Source organism: Oncorhynchus kisutch, linkage group LG16 (genome assembly GCF_002021735.2).
Source record: "Oncorhynchus kisutch isolate 150728-3 linkage group LG16, Okis_V2, whole genome shotgun sequence".
Taxonomy (NCBI): Eukaryota; Metazoa; Chordata; class Actinopteri; order Salmoniformes; family Salmonidae; genus Oncorhynchus; species Oncorhynchus kisutch.
In genome coordinates, this window is record NC_034189.2 from 17,919,380 (window position 1) to 17,935,533 (window position 16,154).

General features: G+C 43.1%; 1 protein-coding gene across 4 annotated transcripts; it reads left to right on the forward strand.

The window, feature by feature from the left end:
- The first annotated feature begins 335 nt into the window (after positions 1 to 335).
- On the forward strand, positions 336 to 15,333 carry LOC109906823 (cytosolic phospholipase A2 zeta). Of its 4 annotated transcripts, none has more exons than XM_031791915.1 (15): positions 336 to 407; positions 814 to 899; positions 1,428 to 1,535; positions 1,813 to 1,955; positions 2,198 to 2,393; positions 2,606 to 2,711; positions 3,112 to 3,252; positions 3,440 to 3,517; positions 7,596 to 7,778; positions 7,861 to 8,028; positions 9,567 to 9,638; positions 9,806 to 9,889; positions 11,172 to 11,326; positions 11,933 to 12,107; positions 14,582 to 15,333. In XM_031791915.1, the coding sequence occupies exons 2-15, from the start codon at positions 873 to 875 to the stop codon at positions 14,764 to 14,766; spliced, it is 1,821 nt and encodes a 606-aa protein (XP_031647775.1). In that variant the 5' UTR covers positions 336 to 407; positions 814 to 872; the 3' UTR covers positions 14,767 to 15,333. The 4 variants fall into 4 exon arrangements, with proteins under 4 accessions (XP_031647775.1, XP_031647777.1, XP_031647778.1 ...); XM_031791917.1 differs by having other exon boundaries at positions 336 to 435; positions 14,582 to 15,162; XM_031791918.1 differs by having other exon boundaries at positions 336 to 435; positions 844 to 899; positions 14,582 to 15,162.
- The last annotated feature ends 821 nt before the right edge of the window (positions 15,334 to 16,154 follow it).

Below are 16,154 nucleotides of genomic sequence, written 5' to 3' on the forward strand. Positions count from 1 at the left end.
TGGTTTGGGGCTTGTAAGTAAGCATTTCCCTGTAAGGCCTGTTGTATTCTGCACATGTGACTAATAGAATTTGATCTGATAACAAAGAAATACTCACTACCATAGAAAAGGGCCATGTTAAGTGTTTCCTGCATTATTCTATGTAACTGTCAACCTTAAGGGTGTGTGTGTGTGTGTGTGTGTGTGTGTGTGTGTGTGTGTGTGTGTGTGTGTGTGTGTGTGTGTGTGTGTGTGTGTGTGTGTGTGTGTGTGTGTGTGTGTGTGTGTGTGTGTGTGTGTGTGTGTGTGTGCGTGTAATTGGGCCTATATAAGATGACAGAGGATGGGACTAGAGTGTGGAGATCAAGAGGAGATCAACTGGAGGTGAAGATTAAGACTGGACTAGTCTGCTGTACTGTACATCTCTGGTAAGACTTCTCTGTCTAAACACTGCAGGTAGACTTTGTGTGTTTTATTGTTTATATATATTATATTGTTCATGTTGTAAAACACTGTGACAATCTGTCTTTGTAAAAAGTGCTGTATCAATAAATATTGTTGATTGTTGTGTAATAGAATGATGCAGGTGATCTTTATTCCAATCAGTCTAGAGTCTTTGGCATCTAGTTTTGCAGTCACATTGATAGATGTGTTTAGGACACAAAAACTATTATATTAGAATGTCTTTGGGTTTCAACTGAGCCCTATATCTCCTTAGACCCAAATCTGAGAGTTTAGGGAGTAATTGACCTTCACAGTACTGTTATCAGTATTATAATATTTTTTTACGCAAATAACATCTTATTGAGAGTTTTCTGACCCTATGACATGCAGAAAAACCAAGGCATTGGTTTGTGTTTAAAGGACCTGTTTTAGTGGACTCAGAGAGAACAATGTTGAAACAAACAGATACTCCTGAGGTAAGAAACTCATCATCACAATATAGTAGGACATTTGTCTGAAATAAACCACACAATATTATGTTTGGTTCTCGTCAAATACTTTGCTACTGCGTTGCTGATATCGTTCAAATATACATTGAACACAACCCCTTTCTGTTGCTGTCAATACTAAGCTCACCAAATTAAATCATAATGAAAGGAAACTTACTTCATTATGTTGATGTTTACACAATATAACGATGACATTTGTCTGCAACATACCAAACTGTACTGTAATACATATATATGAATATGCATCCAGAATTAAGTAATATAATATACTTTCCTGACTAAGTGAGAGTATAATATGTCAGAATTATGTTTTATTTATCTTACAATAACTTTTTATGAAATGCCATGTTACTTTAGAAGTGTTATGGCTCAATTAAAGACATTGAATAAAATAGTTTTTCTTACCTATCAACACTTCAGTTCACCAAACTATATCATTATGAAATAATATCCTGTACACATACATTTTTCTGTCTCTTTCATTCATTCTGTCAGACTGTGCGTCTGTCTCACTCCATCAATGATGAAGAGATAAAGTATGTGAAGGAGAGGAAGACTCTGATTAAGAAGTGGCTGAAAGGTCAGGGTATCGACTGTGAACTGGTGGGTAGTCCTGTCTTCTCTATCGATCACTATCTCTGGTACTCATGCTCTTTCTCTAACTCCTCCCTCTCTCCACAGCCAACTACATACGGAGCCCACTCCCATGTCTCCAGCTGCCTGTTGTTAGCCCAACCCCCCCTTCTTTCTTATTTAAAATATGATGGGACACTGATGAGAAATTCTGTAGATTTGATCTTCTTTTTAATTCTATCTCTCTCTGTCACTGTCTGTCTGTCTCTGTCTGTTTCTCTCTGTCATCTCTCTCCCCATATCTCAGGAGGATGTTCCTAACATAGCGTTTCTGGGGTCAGGTGGAGGAGAGAGGGCAGCAGTGGGCATGCTGGGATCTCTGCATCAGCTGGGACAGGACAACCTGCTGGGCAGCCTCCTCTACATGTGTGGGGTGTCAGGCACCACCTGGTATACACACACACACTTACTATTGTTCTTAGCAGGAAAGTTCATTTTGAATGACCTAAAACAAATAATTTTTCTCTATCTCTCTCCCTCCCTCAAAATCACTCACCCAATCACTGACACACACACACATGCACACATGCACACACACACACACACACACACACACACACACACACACACACACACACACACACACACACACACACACACACACACACACACACACACACACACACACACAGGTGCATGTCATCCCTGTACAGTGATCCAGATTGGTCATTGAATAAGCGTTGTGATGAGGTGATAAAGATGCTGAAGGGTCCTACAGTGGACTTGAGCAAGACTGTGGAGTGGCTGAAATCGAGGAAAGCACTAAACCAGGAATTCAACCTCACTGACTTCTGGGGTGCCTTCACTGCCTCCTATTTCATGAAAGAGGTCAGTGTATGGTTGTGTGTGTTTTTCCGTGTCTGTCTGTCTGTCTGTCTGTCTGCCAGCCAGTGTGTGTGGACGTCAGTGTATGGTTTATGTATGTGTCCATCTGTCTTTCTCTCTTTCTCTCCCTCTGTTGAGCTGATTACTCCCCCACCCTTCTCTCCCCCATCTTTCCCCCCCATCTCTTCCATTTTGTTCTCTGTCTCCTGTATCAGATGAACACTCGCTGTCTCTCTGAAGAAGCTCACAGGAACAGCACCAACCCCTACCCCATCTACAGCGCCATAGAACTGGAGCACAACCAAATGGGCTGCACTAAAGGTGACTGTTATGAGACGTTCATTCAAACTTCAGAGTAAAAATTTATGTTATTTGAGTAAAGCTCCTATTGCTTGATTCTGATACTCGGGTAGCATCTTTGTAAAACAAGGTTCCAAGTCGAACGTTTCAGAGTTCCGAGTGCACTGTGAACGCAGCATCAATCAATACAATGTATTTGTATTGAGCTTTTTACAAAGACAATTGTTTCAAAGTGTTTTACAACCAGAACAACAAAAATAATATAAACATTTAATACAATATGAACAAACACTCTACTGTAGATGCCCCAAAAGCAAGCCAGGCATTAGTCTGAGTCCCAGTTGGGCTTTGTTTAGAAGTAGTGCACTATATAGTGAATAGGGCGTCATTTCAGATCATTTTCCCACACTGTTGTCTGTAGGGGTGTGGTTTGAGATGACCCCCCACGAGAGTGGCTTCTCCGGATTGGGAGCTTTCGTCTCCACTTCCTTTCTTGGGAGCCAGTTTGAAGGCGGGACTCTGACAGAGAAGAGGAAGGAAATGGACATGGTTCTGCTGCAAGGTGGGGCACGCACAGACACACACAGAAGCACATGCACACAACCACACACGCACGCAAACATACCCCCCCACACGCACACACACACACACACAAACACACACAACTTTGTCCCCAGTGTTGATATCATAGTTTTCTTTCAAAACTCTTATAGATTATTAATTGCTGTTTGTTTGTTGTTGCTGGGCAGGTATCTGTGGGAGTGCCATTGCAGATGAGCAGAGGAACATTGCGGAGGTAATACAATGGATCTGGGACTTACTGGGAGGTAAGCTTCAACGCAGCATGCTAGTTAGCCTGCAAGGCTAGTGTGTAAGATTGTAATTTTGGGGGGGGGGTCATTAAAACAATGTTCCCTTTGCATTCATTTGTGATAAATATCTTAAATGTTTTTAATTAGGTAAGACTTCTTGCAATACGGTAGTCTTTCACCCCTCCCTTTACTCCCAACCAACCAGACGATAAAACATCCATCAGACAATGTTAGAGAAAAAATGTAAAAGAAAAGTCAAGACGAAAGAATAAAAATGAACATAGTGCCTGTATGTATAATACAACCCAGGAACAGACCCAGTACAGAAACACAAAGAAACAACAATGAAGAGAATCACCTTCAATCAAAAAGAAACACAAACATAAAACAATACTACAAAACAATAGTAGACAATAAAGTAGTGGACAATACTAGACAATTAACTACATGACAATACTAGACAATTAACTACATGACAATACTAGACAATTACCTACATGACAATACTAGACAATTACCTACATGACAATACTAGACAATTACCTACATGACAATACTAGACAATTACCTACATGACAATACTAGACAATTACCTACATGACAATACTAGACAATTACCTACATGACAATACTAGACAATTACCTACATGACAATACTAGACAATTACCTACATGACAATACTAGACAATTACCTACATGACAATACTAGACAATTACCTACATGACAATACTAGACAATTACCTACATGACAATACTAGACAATTACCTACATGACAATACTAGACAATTACCTACATGACAATACTAGACAATTAACTACATGACAATACTAGACAATTACCTACATGACAATACTAGACAATTACCTACATGACAATACTAGACAATTAACTACATGACAATACTAGACAATTACCTACATGACAATACTAGACAATTACCTACATGACAATACTAGACAATTACCTACATGACAATACTAGGCAATTACCTACATGACAATACTAGACAATTACCTACATGACAATACTAGACAATTAACTACATGACAATACTAGACAATAAACTACAGGACAATACTAGACAATAAACTACAGGACAATACTAGACAATAAACTACAGGACAATACTAGACAATAAACTACAGGACAATACTAGACAAACTAGAGAACAATACTAGACAATAAACTACTGGAGAATACTAGACAATAAACTACTGGAGAATACTAGACCATAATATACAGGACAATACTAGACAACAAACTACAGGACAATACTAAACAATGAACTACAGGACAATCCTAGACAATAAACTACAGGACAATACTAGACCATAAACTACAGGACAATACTAGACCATAATCTATAGGACACTACTAGACCATAAACTACAAGACAATACTAGACAATAAACTACAGGACAATACGAGACCAAAACCTACAGGACACTACTAGACCATAAACTACAAGACAATACTAGACAATAAACTACAGGACAATACTAGACAATAATCTACAGGACAATACTAGACAATAAACTACACGACAATACCTAGAAGCCGGTCTTTGGGTGTTGCTAGACTCGAGACTTAGTCGAGGCCATTATCACAACGGGTTATGTTTTCATAATTTTTTTTTATTTGATGAATTTATTCATACTATTTCATCCTTCCAGAAGATATAGTCCCAACACAAATCTAGGGTTTCTACCCAAGCCGGTTGTGTCACGGTCGTTGGAATAAATGGACCAAGGCGCAGCGTGCGTAGAGTTCCACATGTTTTAATAAATTAAACTCACCAAAAACAAACAGAACAAACGAAACGTGAAGTAAATGCAATTTTTAAAGGCACTACACAAAAACAAGATCCCACAAAAACCCAGTGGGAAACGTCTGCCTAAAAATGACCCCCAATCAGAGACAACAATAGACAGCTGCCTCTGATTTGGAACCATACCAGGCCAACATAGAAATACAAAAACTAGACTACCCACCCTAGTCACACCCTGACCTAACCACATTAGAGAATAAAAGGCTCTCTAAGGTCAGGGCGTGGCAGGTTGGTCGTTCATTCGATAGGTTCAGTTGCTAAAGACGCGACCCAGTTGTTCAGTCTTTTTGTTCTGTATCTATGAGCGCGACCCAGTCGTTCAGTATTTTTCTTCTTTATCTATGAATCGTATCTATGAGTCTTTTTCTTCTGTATCTATGAGTCGTTCGTTCTAAATGTTCCATTGCCATACTGGCTGGGAAATATCTTATCTCTTATATCTCTTCCTTGCTAGCTAGGTCTAGTATAAGACAGTAGTTTTGGAATTGTTAGTTAGATTACTTGTTGGTTATTACTGCATTGTCGGAACTAGAAGCACAAGCATTTCGCTACACTCACATTAACATCTGCTAACCATGTGTATGTGACAAATAAAATTGGATTTGATTTGAACTACAGCGAACTTACAGTCTAATCGAAAAGTAGCTGCATTTGCATTTGTTTAAGCTGTTTTCTAGTGACAGCTATGTTTTTCGATCAAATCAAATTTTATTTGTCACATGCACATGGTTAGCAGATGTTAATGCGAGTGTAGCGAAATGATTGTGCTTCTAGTTCTGACAGTATTATCTAACAAGTAATCTAACAAAATCACAACGACTACCGTATACATACAAATGTAAAGGGATGGAATAAGAATATGTACATATAAATATATGGATGAGCGATGACCATGTGGCAGAGGCAAGATGCAATAGATGGTATGAAATACAGTATATACATATGAGATGAGTAATGTAGGATATGTATACATTATTAAAGTGGCATTATTAAAGTGACTATTGATACCTTTATTAAATCCATTTATTAAAGTTACAAGTGATTTGAGTCTGTATGTTGGCAGCAGCCTCTATGTTAGTGATAGATGTGTTGTCTCTCGGTCCCAGCTTTGATGCACCTGTACTGACCTCGCCTTCTAGATGATAGCAGGGTGAACAGGCAGTGGCTCGGGTGGTTGTTGTCCTTGATGAACTTTTTGGCCTTCCTGTGACATCGGGTGGTGTAGGTGTCCTGGAGGGCAGGTAGTTTACCCCCGGTGATGCGGTGTGCAGACCTCACTGCCCTCTGGAGAGCCTTGCAGTTCAGGGCGGTGCAGTTGCTGTACTAGGCGATGATACAGCCCGACAGGATGCTCTCGATTGTGCATCTGTACAAGTTTGTGAGGATTTTAGGAGACAAGCCAAATGTCTTCAGCCTCCACGGCTGTGACTATAATCGAAGATAATTATTTTGGGATACATCCCACAGCTAACACCATCACTTCAAACTGAAGCTTGAAAGACTGCAAACTAGCTCCATTTCATTTAATTTGACCTGTTTTCAATATTCATTTCTATGTATATATCAATGAAAATAGTACTGGTTCATGATTTAGACTGGCGGGGAAACACTGTCTGCCTGTCTGTCTCGTCCCGACACCCAACACGTTCATTACTATGGGACAGCTGGAGATTGAATATCTGAAACAATGTTGAAAAAGTCAGAGACAAGACAGCAAGGTTTATACAAATCTCTGCTGTTGAAAACTAAGCTTTTATAGTGGAGATCAAGTTTATAAAGTGTCTGGCTGATGAGACAGTGGAATGTGCAGTCAGATGGAACAGAGTAAATAGGCATTTTAATGTCATGGATTTAGCCGGTGGTAATTTGTGGAATAGACCCTGGCTGGAATGTGGTTTTAACCAATCAGCATTCATGATTAGACCCACCCGTTGTATAATAGACAAACGACATGACAATAGTAAAAACAACTACAGGACAATAGTAGACATTTTATAATGGGTGGGTCTAATCCTGAATGCTGATTGGGTAAAACCGCATTCCAGCAGGGGATGGGAGATGGACCAGAGGACGCGGGTGGGAGGACCTATAGGAGGTCAGGCTCATTGTAATGGTTGGAATGGAATAGGCCAAGAGGACATCCTCAAAACCAAGAACGACACTTGAGATTTACATGCCTCTACCAGGGCTACTTATCATGAGAGGAGGTTATGTTTCCAAATCACCTCTGCTACACGTGACCAACCTGTTCTGTTCTGCAGGGCACGAGAGCATGATGTTGAAGGAGAACATGAATATGGTTGAGACAAGCGGGAAGGTAAAGGTGTGTGAGTGTGTGCCCTCCCGAGTGGTGAGGTGTGTGTCTGAGCTGATGGAGTACGCTGAGGACCCAGATCCACTGAAGACAAGGGAAGTCATCACCACACTGGGACAACTACTGGAAGGTGAGGCACACACTTATACACACACATGTGCACAAAGACACCATAATCATGATCCTAGTGATAATGTGTATAATGACTCTAGGTCTTGTGAGCAGTAAGGGTGAGATGCTGTGGAACATGGACCCTGAGAGCTGGAAGAGAACCAGCCTGGTGGAGAGAAAGAAGTTCATAGAGACAGTCAGTCTGGAGCTCATCCTCTCCTCAGACAGCTGGGCAAAAGACTGGAAGGACCAGCGCTGCACCTGCAACGGTAACAAAGGCATTTTATTACTCCAACACCAGGTTAGCCCGTTGAACTACAGCGGTTCCAAAAATATTTTTGGTCTGGCTGACTGGGAGAACACTTTGAAGAACCTTTATGGGTTCCATGTACTGTCAAACCCCATTAAGTTCCATGTATAACATTCTGTGGAAAAGGTTCTACATAGAACTTAATAGGGTTCTACATGAAACCCAAACTGGTTATCAAAGGGTTCTCCCACAGAGACAACTGAAGAACCCTTTATAGGTAGGTAGCACTATGTAGTACTTTTATACTTAGAGGCATTAGACCCTACATCTGCACAGGTAACACTAACTTCCACTGTACCACTTCTATTACCTGACTTTGCCTTCATGACTCAAGACCTTGTTAGTTCACTGAGCTGATGCCTTGGAGCTGAGTTTTTTACAGAAGGTTTGGGGACCTGGATGTAAAATGCAGAATGGTTATGTGGTAATATGGTCTTAGTGTAAGAGGGTATATGGTACTAAGTAGTTATAAACAGTGAACATCTGTATCTAGTACAGCTCCAATAGGGGAGGCTGGTGGAGGGAGAAATCAGAGGACAGGTTATTGTAATGTTTGGGAATGGCATCATGAACGGCATCAAACACATATCAAACACGTGTTTGGTACGATTTCTCAATCAGTTCCATCCGTTACAGTGAACCCATGATCCAATTTCTCCCGCCACCAGCCCCCTGTGGTTCAGCATCGTGTCATGGGGCGGCAGGGTAACCTAGTGGTTAGAGCATTGGACTAGTAACTGGAATGTTGCAAGTTCAAATCCCTGAGCTAACAAGGTACAAATCTGTTGATCTGCCCCTGAAAAGGCAGTTAACCCAATGTTCCTAGGCTGTCATTGAAAATAAGAATTTTCAATGACAGAACTTGCCTGGTTAAATAAAGGTTAAATAAAAAATGTCCAGCCGCCCAGTCACTTATAGGATACGTGTTCCTGCTGTAGGGTATAGTGGTTACTGGCTAAGTGTGTGTCCACGCATGTATCAGACAATAACAACCAGCAGAGGGATACAAATGGAAGATTGGCTTGCCGGGTAGATTGGGGTATGTGAGCGGGCGTACAACAATGACTTGAATCCTTAAATTCAGGAGTTCAAATCAGCATCGAGTCAATTTTGACAAAAGTCCTTTCAGTGTTTTTGTTTGCTAATTCTTGTTGCTTATACACATTTTTGATAGTACCTTCAAATTACCTTTATCCAAGCCACTCCAAGTTAATACCTAATCCTAATCTCTCAACGTTAACGCCTAATCCTAATCCTAATGCTAACCACTCAAAGTTAATGCCTAACCTTAACTAGTGATGTTAGGTTTGATACTGGAGCTCTGAGGCATGTGTCGAAGTCTCTAAGCCGCTAACTTTGAAGCAGTGTGCCGATACGTGTATTATTTTATCAAAAGTACGACATCAATGACGCCTGAAGCTTCATTTTTATCACGTGCTGTTTCAAACCGTGTGTTACATGCCAGACCATGAGGTCATTTTGTCTTATTCTCTGCAGATGGATCAAAGTATATGAAGACTACGAGACAGACGGTTAATTTGTCAATAACAAACTTCTGGATCTTTGATGGTAATGTTTTTTTTATTACCTTTCTGTCCAGTATGATTACTATGGAAGGTGTGTGTGTGTGTGTTCCCTTAAAAGAAGGATACAGAATACATGCTCTCTTCATCACTGAGATAATTTTTGACCAGTTGATATGAATAATTGGATATTGGTGTGTGTGTCTCCTCCAGGCTGGTGGATTCTACAGAACATTTCCCCTCTGGTCCAAACATGGGAATGGGGAACCACATCCAACTTCCTCTTTAAGGTCCAAGGTACAGTAACATCAGACCTCTTCCTAACATGATAGCATAACTAGTATCAGTCATCAGGATCTTATGTTTCCCTCCAAAATAGCAACTTTCTTGGTTCTCTCTTCTCGCACTCTCTCATCCCCCGCTCGCTCGCTCTCTCTCTCTACCCCTGCTCGCTTTCTCTACCCTCCCCCGCTCGATCTCTCTACCCTCCTCCGCTCACTCGTTCTCTCTACCCTTCCCCGCATGCTCGCCCTCTCTACCCTCCCCCACTTGCTCGTTCTCTCTACCCTCCCCCGCTCGCTCGTTCTCTCTACCCTCCCCCGCCTGCTCGTTCTCTCTACCCTCCCCCGCTCGCTCGTTCTCTCTACCCTCCCCCGCCTGCTCATTCTCTCTACCCTCCCCCGCCTGCTCGCCCTCTCTACCCTCCCCCGCCTGCTCGTTCTCTCTACCCTCCCCGGCCTGCTCGTTCTCTCTACCCTCCCCCGCCTGCTCATTCTCTCTACCCTCCCCCGCCTGCTTGTTCTCTCTACCCTCCCCCGCCTGCTCAATCTCTCTACCCTCCCCCGCCTGCTCGTTCTCTCTACCCTCCCCCACTCGCTCGCCCTCTCTACTCTCCCCCGCCTACTCGTTCTCTCTACCCTCCCTGGCCTGCTCGTTCTCTCTACCCTCCCCCGCCTGCTCGTTCTCTCTACCCTCCCCCGCCTGCTCGTTCTCTCTACCCTCCCCCGCCTGCTCATTCTCTCTACCCTCCCCCGCTCGCTCGCCCTCTCTACCCTCCCCCGCCTGCTCGTTCTCTCTACCCTCCCCCCGCCTGCTCGCCCTCTCTACCCTCCCCCTGCTCGCTCGCCCTCTCTACCCTCCCCCACCTGCTCATTCTCTCAACCCTCCCCGTCTGCTCGTTCTCTCTACCCTCCCCCGCCTGCTCGTTCTCTCTACCCTCCCCCGCTCGCTCGCCCTCTCTACACTCCCCTGCCTGCTCGTTCTCTCAACCCTCCCCGCCTGCTCGTTCTCTCTACCCTCCCCCGCCTGCTCGTTCTCTCTTCCCTCCCCCGCTCTCCCTCCTTACCCTCCCCGCACTCCCTCTCTACCCTCCCCCCTCGCTCGCTCTCTCTACCCTCCCCCGCTCGCTCTCTACCCTCCCTCCCCCGCTCGCTCTCTACCCTCCTGCCCCCGCTCGCTCTCTAACCTCCCTCCCCCGCTCTACCCCCCCCTCGCTCTAGCTAAGTGCTCGCTCGCTCTCTACGCCCCCCTCACTCTCTACCCCTCCTTTCAATGTACCTCTCCATCTCCATCTCCCCAGATGCTAGAGTTCCGGAGAGCATGCGACTCAAAGAGAAGATTCACCTGGTAGACGCTGCATTAAAGATCAACTCTCCCTACCCTTCCGTCCTGCGCACTTCGAGGAAGGTCGACCTCATCATCTCCTTGGACTTCAGCGAAGAAGACCCATTTGAGGCAAACACACACACGCACACATGTATTCCTATTCAAGCCTTTCAGAAGAATATGAAGTGCCTAGGTAGTAGTGACCCTCTCTCTCTCTCACACACACACACTCTCTAGGAAGTAGTGACCCTCTCTCTCTCCCCTCTCTTGCTCACTCTCTAGGTAGTAGTGACCCTCTCTCTCTCCCCTCTCTTGCTCACTCTCTAGGTAGTAGTGACCCTCTCTCGCTCTCCCCTCTCTTGCTCACTCTCTAGGTAGTAGTGACCCTCTCTCTCTCTTGTGTGCTGTCTAGGTAGTAGTGACCCTCTCTCTCTCCCCTATCTTGCTCACTCTCTAGAGAGTAGTGACTAGGGCATGTGTCAAACTCATTCCACAGAGGGAGTGTCTGAGGGTTTTCACTCCACCCTTGTACTATATTGATGAATGGTCACTAATTAGTAAGGAAGTCCCCTCACCTGGTTGTCTAGGTCTTCATTGAAAAACCAAAAACCTGCAACCACTCGGCCTAGGGAGTAGGGCCTAGTGAGAAGGAAGTAGTGCCCAGGAATTAGGGACTAAGGGCTGGTTTGGAGAAGGACATTGACATAACCATACTACTGGTCCTGCTCCTCACAGACGGTGTTTAGTGCCAAACAGTATGCGGATGAGCTGAAGCTTCCCTTTCCCCCAGTGAAGGAGAGTGTGAGGGAGGAGAAAGACCATCCTCAGGACTGCTACGTTTTTGAGGGGCGACACCCTGAAGAGCCCACCGTCATGCACATGCCCCTGTTCAACCTGCAGAACTGCCAAGGTGTGTGGTAGTCATCATAGTAGTCAGTGTCTCTGTCTGTTATACTTGTCTCTCTGACTACGCCCTTTTCTGACTTCGTTTTTCTCTGTGTCATGTCTTTTTCCTTTATATCTGCACCAACTGTCTGCGTTTTATGATGGCATTAGTATTGTTTATCAGGAGCCACATTTGCTACAGCTACTCTTCCTGTGGTTCACACAAAACACAATGGTAAATCTAAACAAACTTAAAGATACCAAAAACAATTTAGTCCAATGTTTATTAAATATCCCGTGGCTGTCCATGGTAATCATTTCTGTGTGTGTATGTGTGAACAAGTAAAATGGAAAATGTTGACTCACCCTACTTGTAGACTAGTTGAACACCAATGCCATCCTCTCATGTTGACATAACGGTCTATGGCTTTTAGTTTTTGTTGTCATAGGCTACCTAGCTAAAATTCTTGCTTGCCTAACTTCCTTGCATGGGCAACCATGACCCAGCTAAATTAGCTAGCTAGTTAACATGAGACTACTAGACTACATATAGACCGTAACCCATCGCCATCTTCACCCATTAAACAGCATAGCTTTGTTTTTATTACTTCTAAACAAAATAACTTTTTGGGGTTCTCATATGCTTACAATGATGTTTTGATTCTTGCTTGAACACTAAGATTATATTTGGTTGTGATCTTTGCAAAATAACTATTTTCGATATAGCAGTTATCTAGAATGCTAACGATCATTGAAATAGCAGGACATTCATACAAACCTTAAAATCCAATTATAATCCAAAAGTAGTGTGAAATGCACTCATAAGCAACATGTAGAGGCTTTTCTTGCTGGCGTTCTATAAGAACTCCCCCTTGTTCTGACACCAGGTTGCACGCCTCGCCCTCGTGTGGGAATGTTTGTAAACACAGAAACAAGTCTATTGAACCTCAATCATGTCAAGCCAGTGGCACAACATATTCATTTATGGTTACATCAGAATCGGCATCATAATCCTTGGCCTGTAGAGAGAATTAAGTCAAAACCCCATCTCCATCCATGGTTTAGGAAAGGGACGATTTAGCAAGCAAGCTACTGCAGGACATCAACACAAGCAGACCAGAAACTAACGTTTTTCTGAAAATGACGTTTTTCTTAGGAAAGGATTTGATTGGTGTATATCCAAACTGGCCTCCCTTGGGGTGCGTTTTGCTGCACTAGTGTAACAGATGTGAAATAGCTAGCAAGTTAGCGGTGGTGCGTGCTAAATAGCGTTCCAATCGATGACGTCACTTGCTCTGAGATATTGAAGTAGTGGTTCCCCTTGCTCTGCAAGGGCCGCGGCTTTTGTGGAGCGATGGGTAACGATGCTTCGTGGGTGACTGTTGTTGATGTGTGAAGAGGGTCCCTGGTTCGTGCCCGGGTATGGGCGAGGGGACGGTCAGTTATACAGTTATACTGTTACACTAGGATAACCCAATGTTGAGATCAGCTCAATGCTGATAGGTTAATTATTTTTAAAACAATGATAAAGGAAGTCCAAAATGCTTGCTGGCATCACTCAATCAAATGCTACTGCTGCAACATGTTATACTCTTTGGGTCCAGGCAGCATCCGATGCATGAGCTACACATACTGACACAGAGGGGCGCTGTTTCCCTCCCTCAGATGATTTTTCCGGTGAGATTCAGCCACTTACGAAGTGACCTGAAAAGTATAAAAACACAGAAGCTATGTTCGAATACCCATACTAACATACTGTATACTACATACTTAACGTGTATATACTATTAGTTTACAGTATGTTAAATAAAACTAACGGGATCCTTTCAGTTGAGTGTACTATCGCTTCGCATGTCGACCAGACGTTGATGCTGTTGCTATGCAACCGCGTGTTAGCTTGTTAGCATAACAAATCACTAGCTAGACTTTGGGTTTGTTTGTAAATTCAATCGGGAGTGTCAGGGAGTTGTCAGCTTGTCCATTCGGAAATTCAGAGCGTTTCGCTCTCAGAACACTTTAATTAAGCTTCTTTGCCAACGTTTACTGACACCGGCCACATTCAATGGATGTTGAGCGTTCGTAAATTTATTCATTCTGTGCTCTGGTATAGTCAGATGAGAGTGCTCAGAAATCGGAGTAGATAGCCAGAGCGAATTTACGAACACACCTGCAACACTATACCACTTAGCTAAGCTTTTGAATGACGTGAATAATCAAGTCAATAAACATTTGGCAGTTAGTAAATATACTGGATGTTTGATGTATTAGTAGCCAACTAACATTACAGTGGGTAGCTGACATACCTGTTACATAGTGCTGTAATTACATGCTATTCGGTTTTTATAGTGTAGCTAATAAAATGTAACTTATTTGAAAGGTCATGACTTTATTACATTGCTGAACATTTTCTTAAGGACACACCTCAAATATGTCCACCTCTCCCATCTAAGCACAAGCCAGCTGATGTAAGACATGTACATTGTTCTGTTCTCTTCCTAGACAAGGACGAGATTAAGAAGGAGGGGGAGAAGTACACAACGTTCCAGTTTCACTACGGTGTGTCTGAGATCGACCACCTCCTGGAGAAGGCCCAGGCCAACATGAGGAACAACAGAGACAGGATCCTGGAACAGATCAAAATGGCCATCCAACGCAGAAAGAAGCGCATGTCAGTGGCTCAATAGTTTTTAATCAGAGGTGGAAAGTATCTGTACTTTACTATTAATATTTGACAACTTTTACTTCAAGGCATTACTAAAGAAAATAATATACTTACTCTATGCATTTTCTCTGACTGCCGACATTAGCTTGTTACATTTTGAATGCTTAGCAGAACAGAAAAAGTCTAATTCATGCACTTATCAAGAGGACATGCTTGTTCCTCCCTACTGCCTCTGATCTGGCAGACTGATTAGAAGCACCTGCTGTGCATCGGTTGCTCACCTGTGTTCCCTACAAATGCTGTCTTGAATCAAAAGGATTTGTACCTACACACTGGAGAAAGTTGCAGAGTCTGTGTATGTTATCCCTAATGCAGTGAAAATAATACAAAATAATATTAAAAAATATGTTTTATGCGACATCTGTTTGAGTTGGGACACATCACACTCTTTGTCTGCTTCTGAGAGAGTGTGATTGTCCTCTTTTTGATTAGGACTCACTAAACACATCCATTGTTTGATGTCTGAGTGTTGGCGCGTGCCCCTGGCTATCTGTGAAAAATAAAATGGTGCCGTCTGGGTTGCTTAATATAAGGAATTTGAATTTATTTATCCTTTTCCTTTTGATACTGTTCCTGGAGAGCCTCCCTCCTATAGGTTTTTGCTCCAGACCTTGTTCCTGGGATTGGAGTGAAAACCTACAGGAGGGTAGCACTTAAGGAACAGAGTCGGAGAGCCCAGGTCTATATGCTTCGGACACAAAGACTATTCTTTTTCTCATAGACTAGGAGTTTTCAACTCTGACCCTACGAGGTCCGGACCCTGCTGGTTTTCTGTTCTAACTGATAATTGCACCCACCTGGTGTCCCAGGTCTAAATCAGTTCCTGATTAGAGGTGAACAATGAAAGCAAAACGCACTGGCTTCGAGGTCTAGAGTTGAGTTTGAGGGTCATAGACTAATGACTTGTTGACCTTTTAGACTACGTATGCATAACTAAATGTGAATATGCATGTAGGTCTATAGGCCTATATGTAGGTGTATGGGCCTGCATATGTATAGGCCTATACTGGTAGGGCTACATATAGGTGGATAGGCCTCCTACATACACTGCACATTGGAGTATAGCCTGCATCTCACGTCTCATTTTCTCGATCAGTGCAGCAGCATACTGTGGACACAGACCTCATTACGGACTTCCTGCAGGTACTAATGATCACACTCACTTCCCCTCGTTTCTATTTGGCTGTATGGGCCCGTGAGGTAGTTGGCGCCAATTGGTTTTTGCAGGAAACCGACTACTGCTGATACCCTACTAGAGGGGACACGGTAGTTACTCAATAGAATGGGCCCCTTGAGGATTATTATTCTAGTGTGTGTGTATGTGTGTATGTGTGCATACGTCTGCATGCA

Bases quoted from the DNA above. Each gene is read 5' to 3' on its own strand.
- LOC109906823 (XM_031791915.1), top strand. From the start codon at position 873: ATGTTGAAACAAACAGATACTCCTGAG. The intron at 1,536-1,812 runs GTGGGTAGTCCT...CCCATATCTCAG, and splicing joins AGGGTATCGACTGTGAACTG to GAGGATGTTCCTAACATAGC. The intron at 1,956-2,197 runs GTATACACACAC...ACACACACACAG, and splicing joins GGGGTGTCAGGCACCACCTG to GTGCATGTCATCCCTGTACA.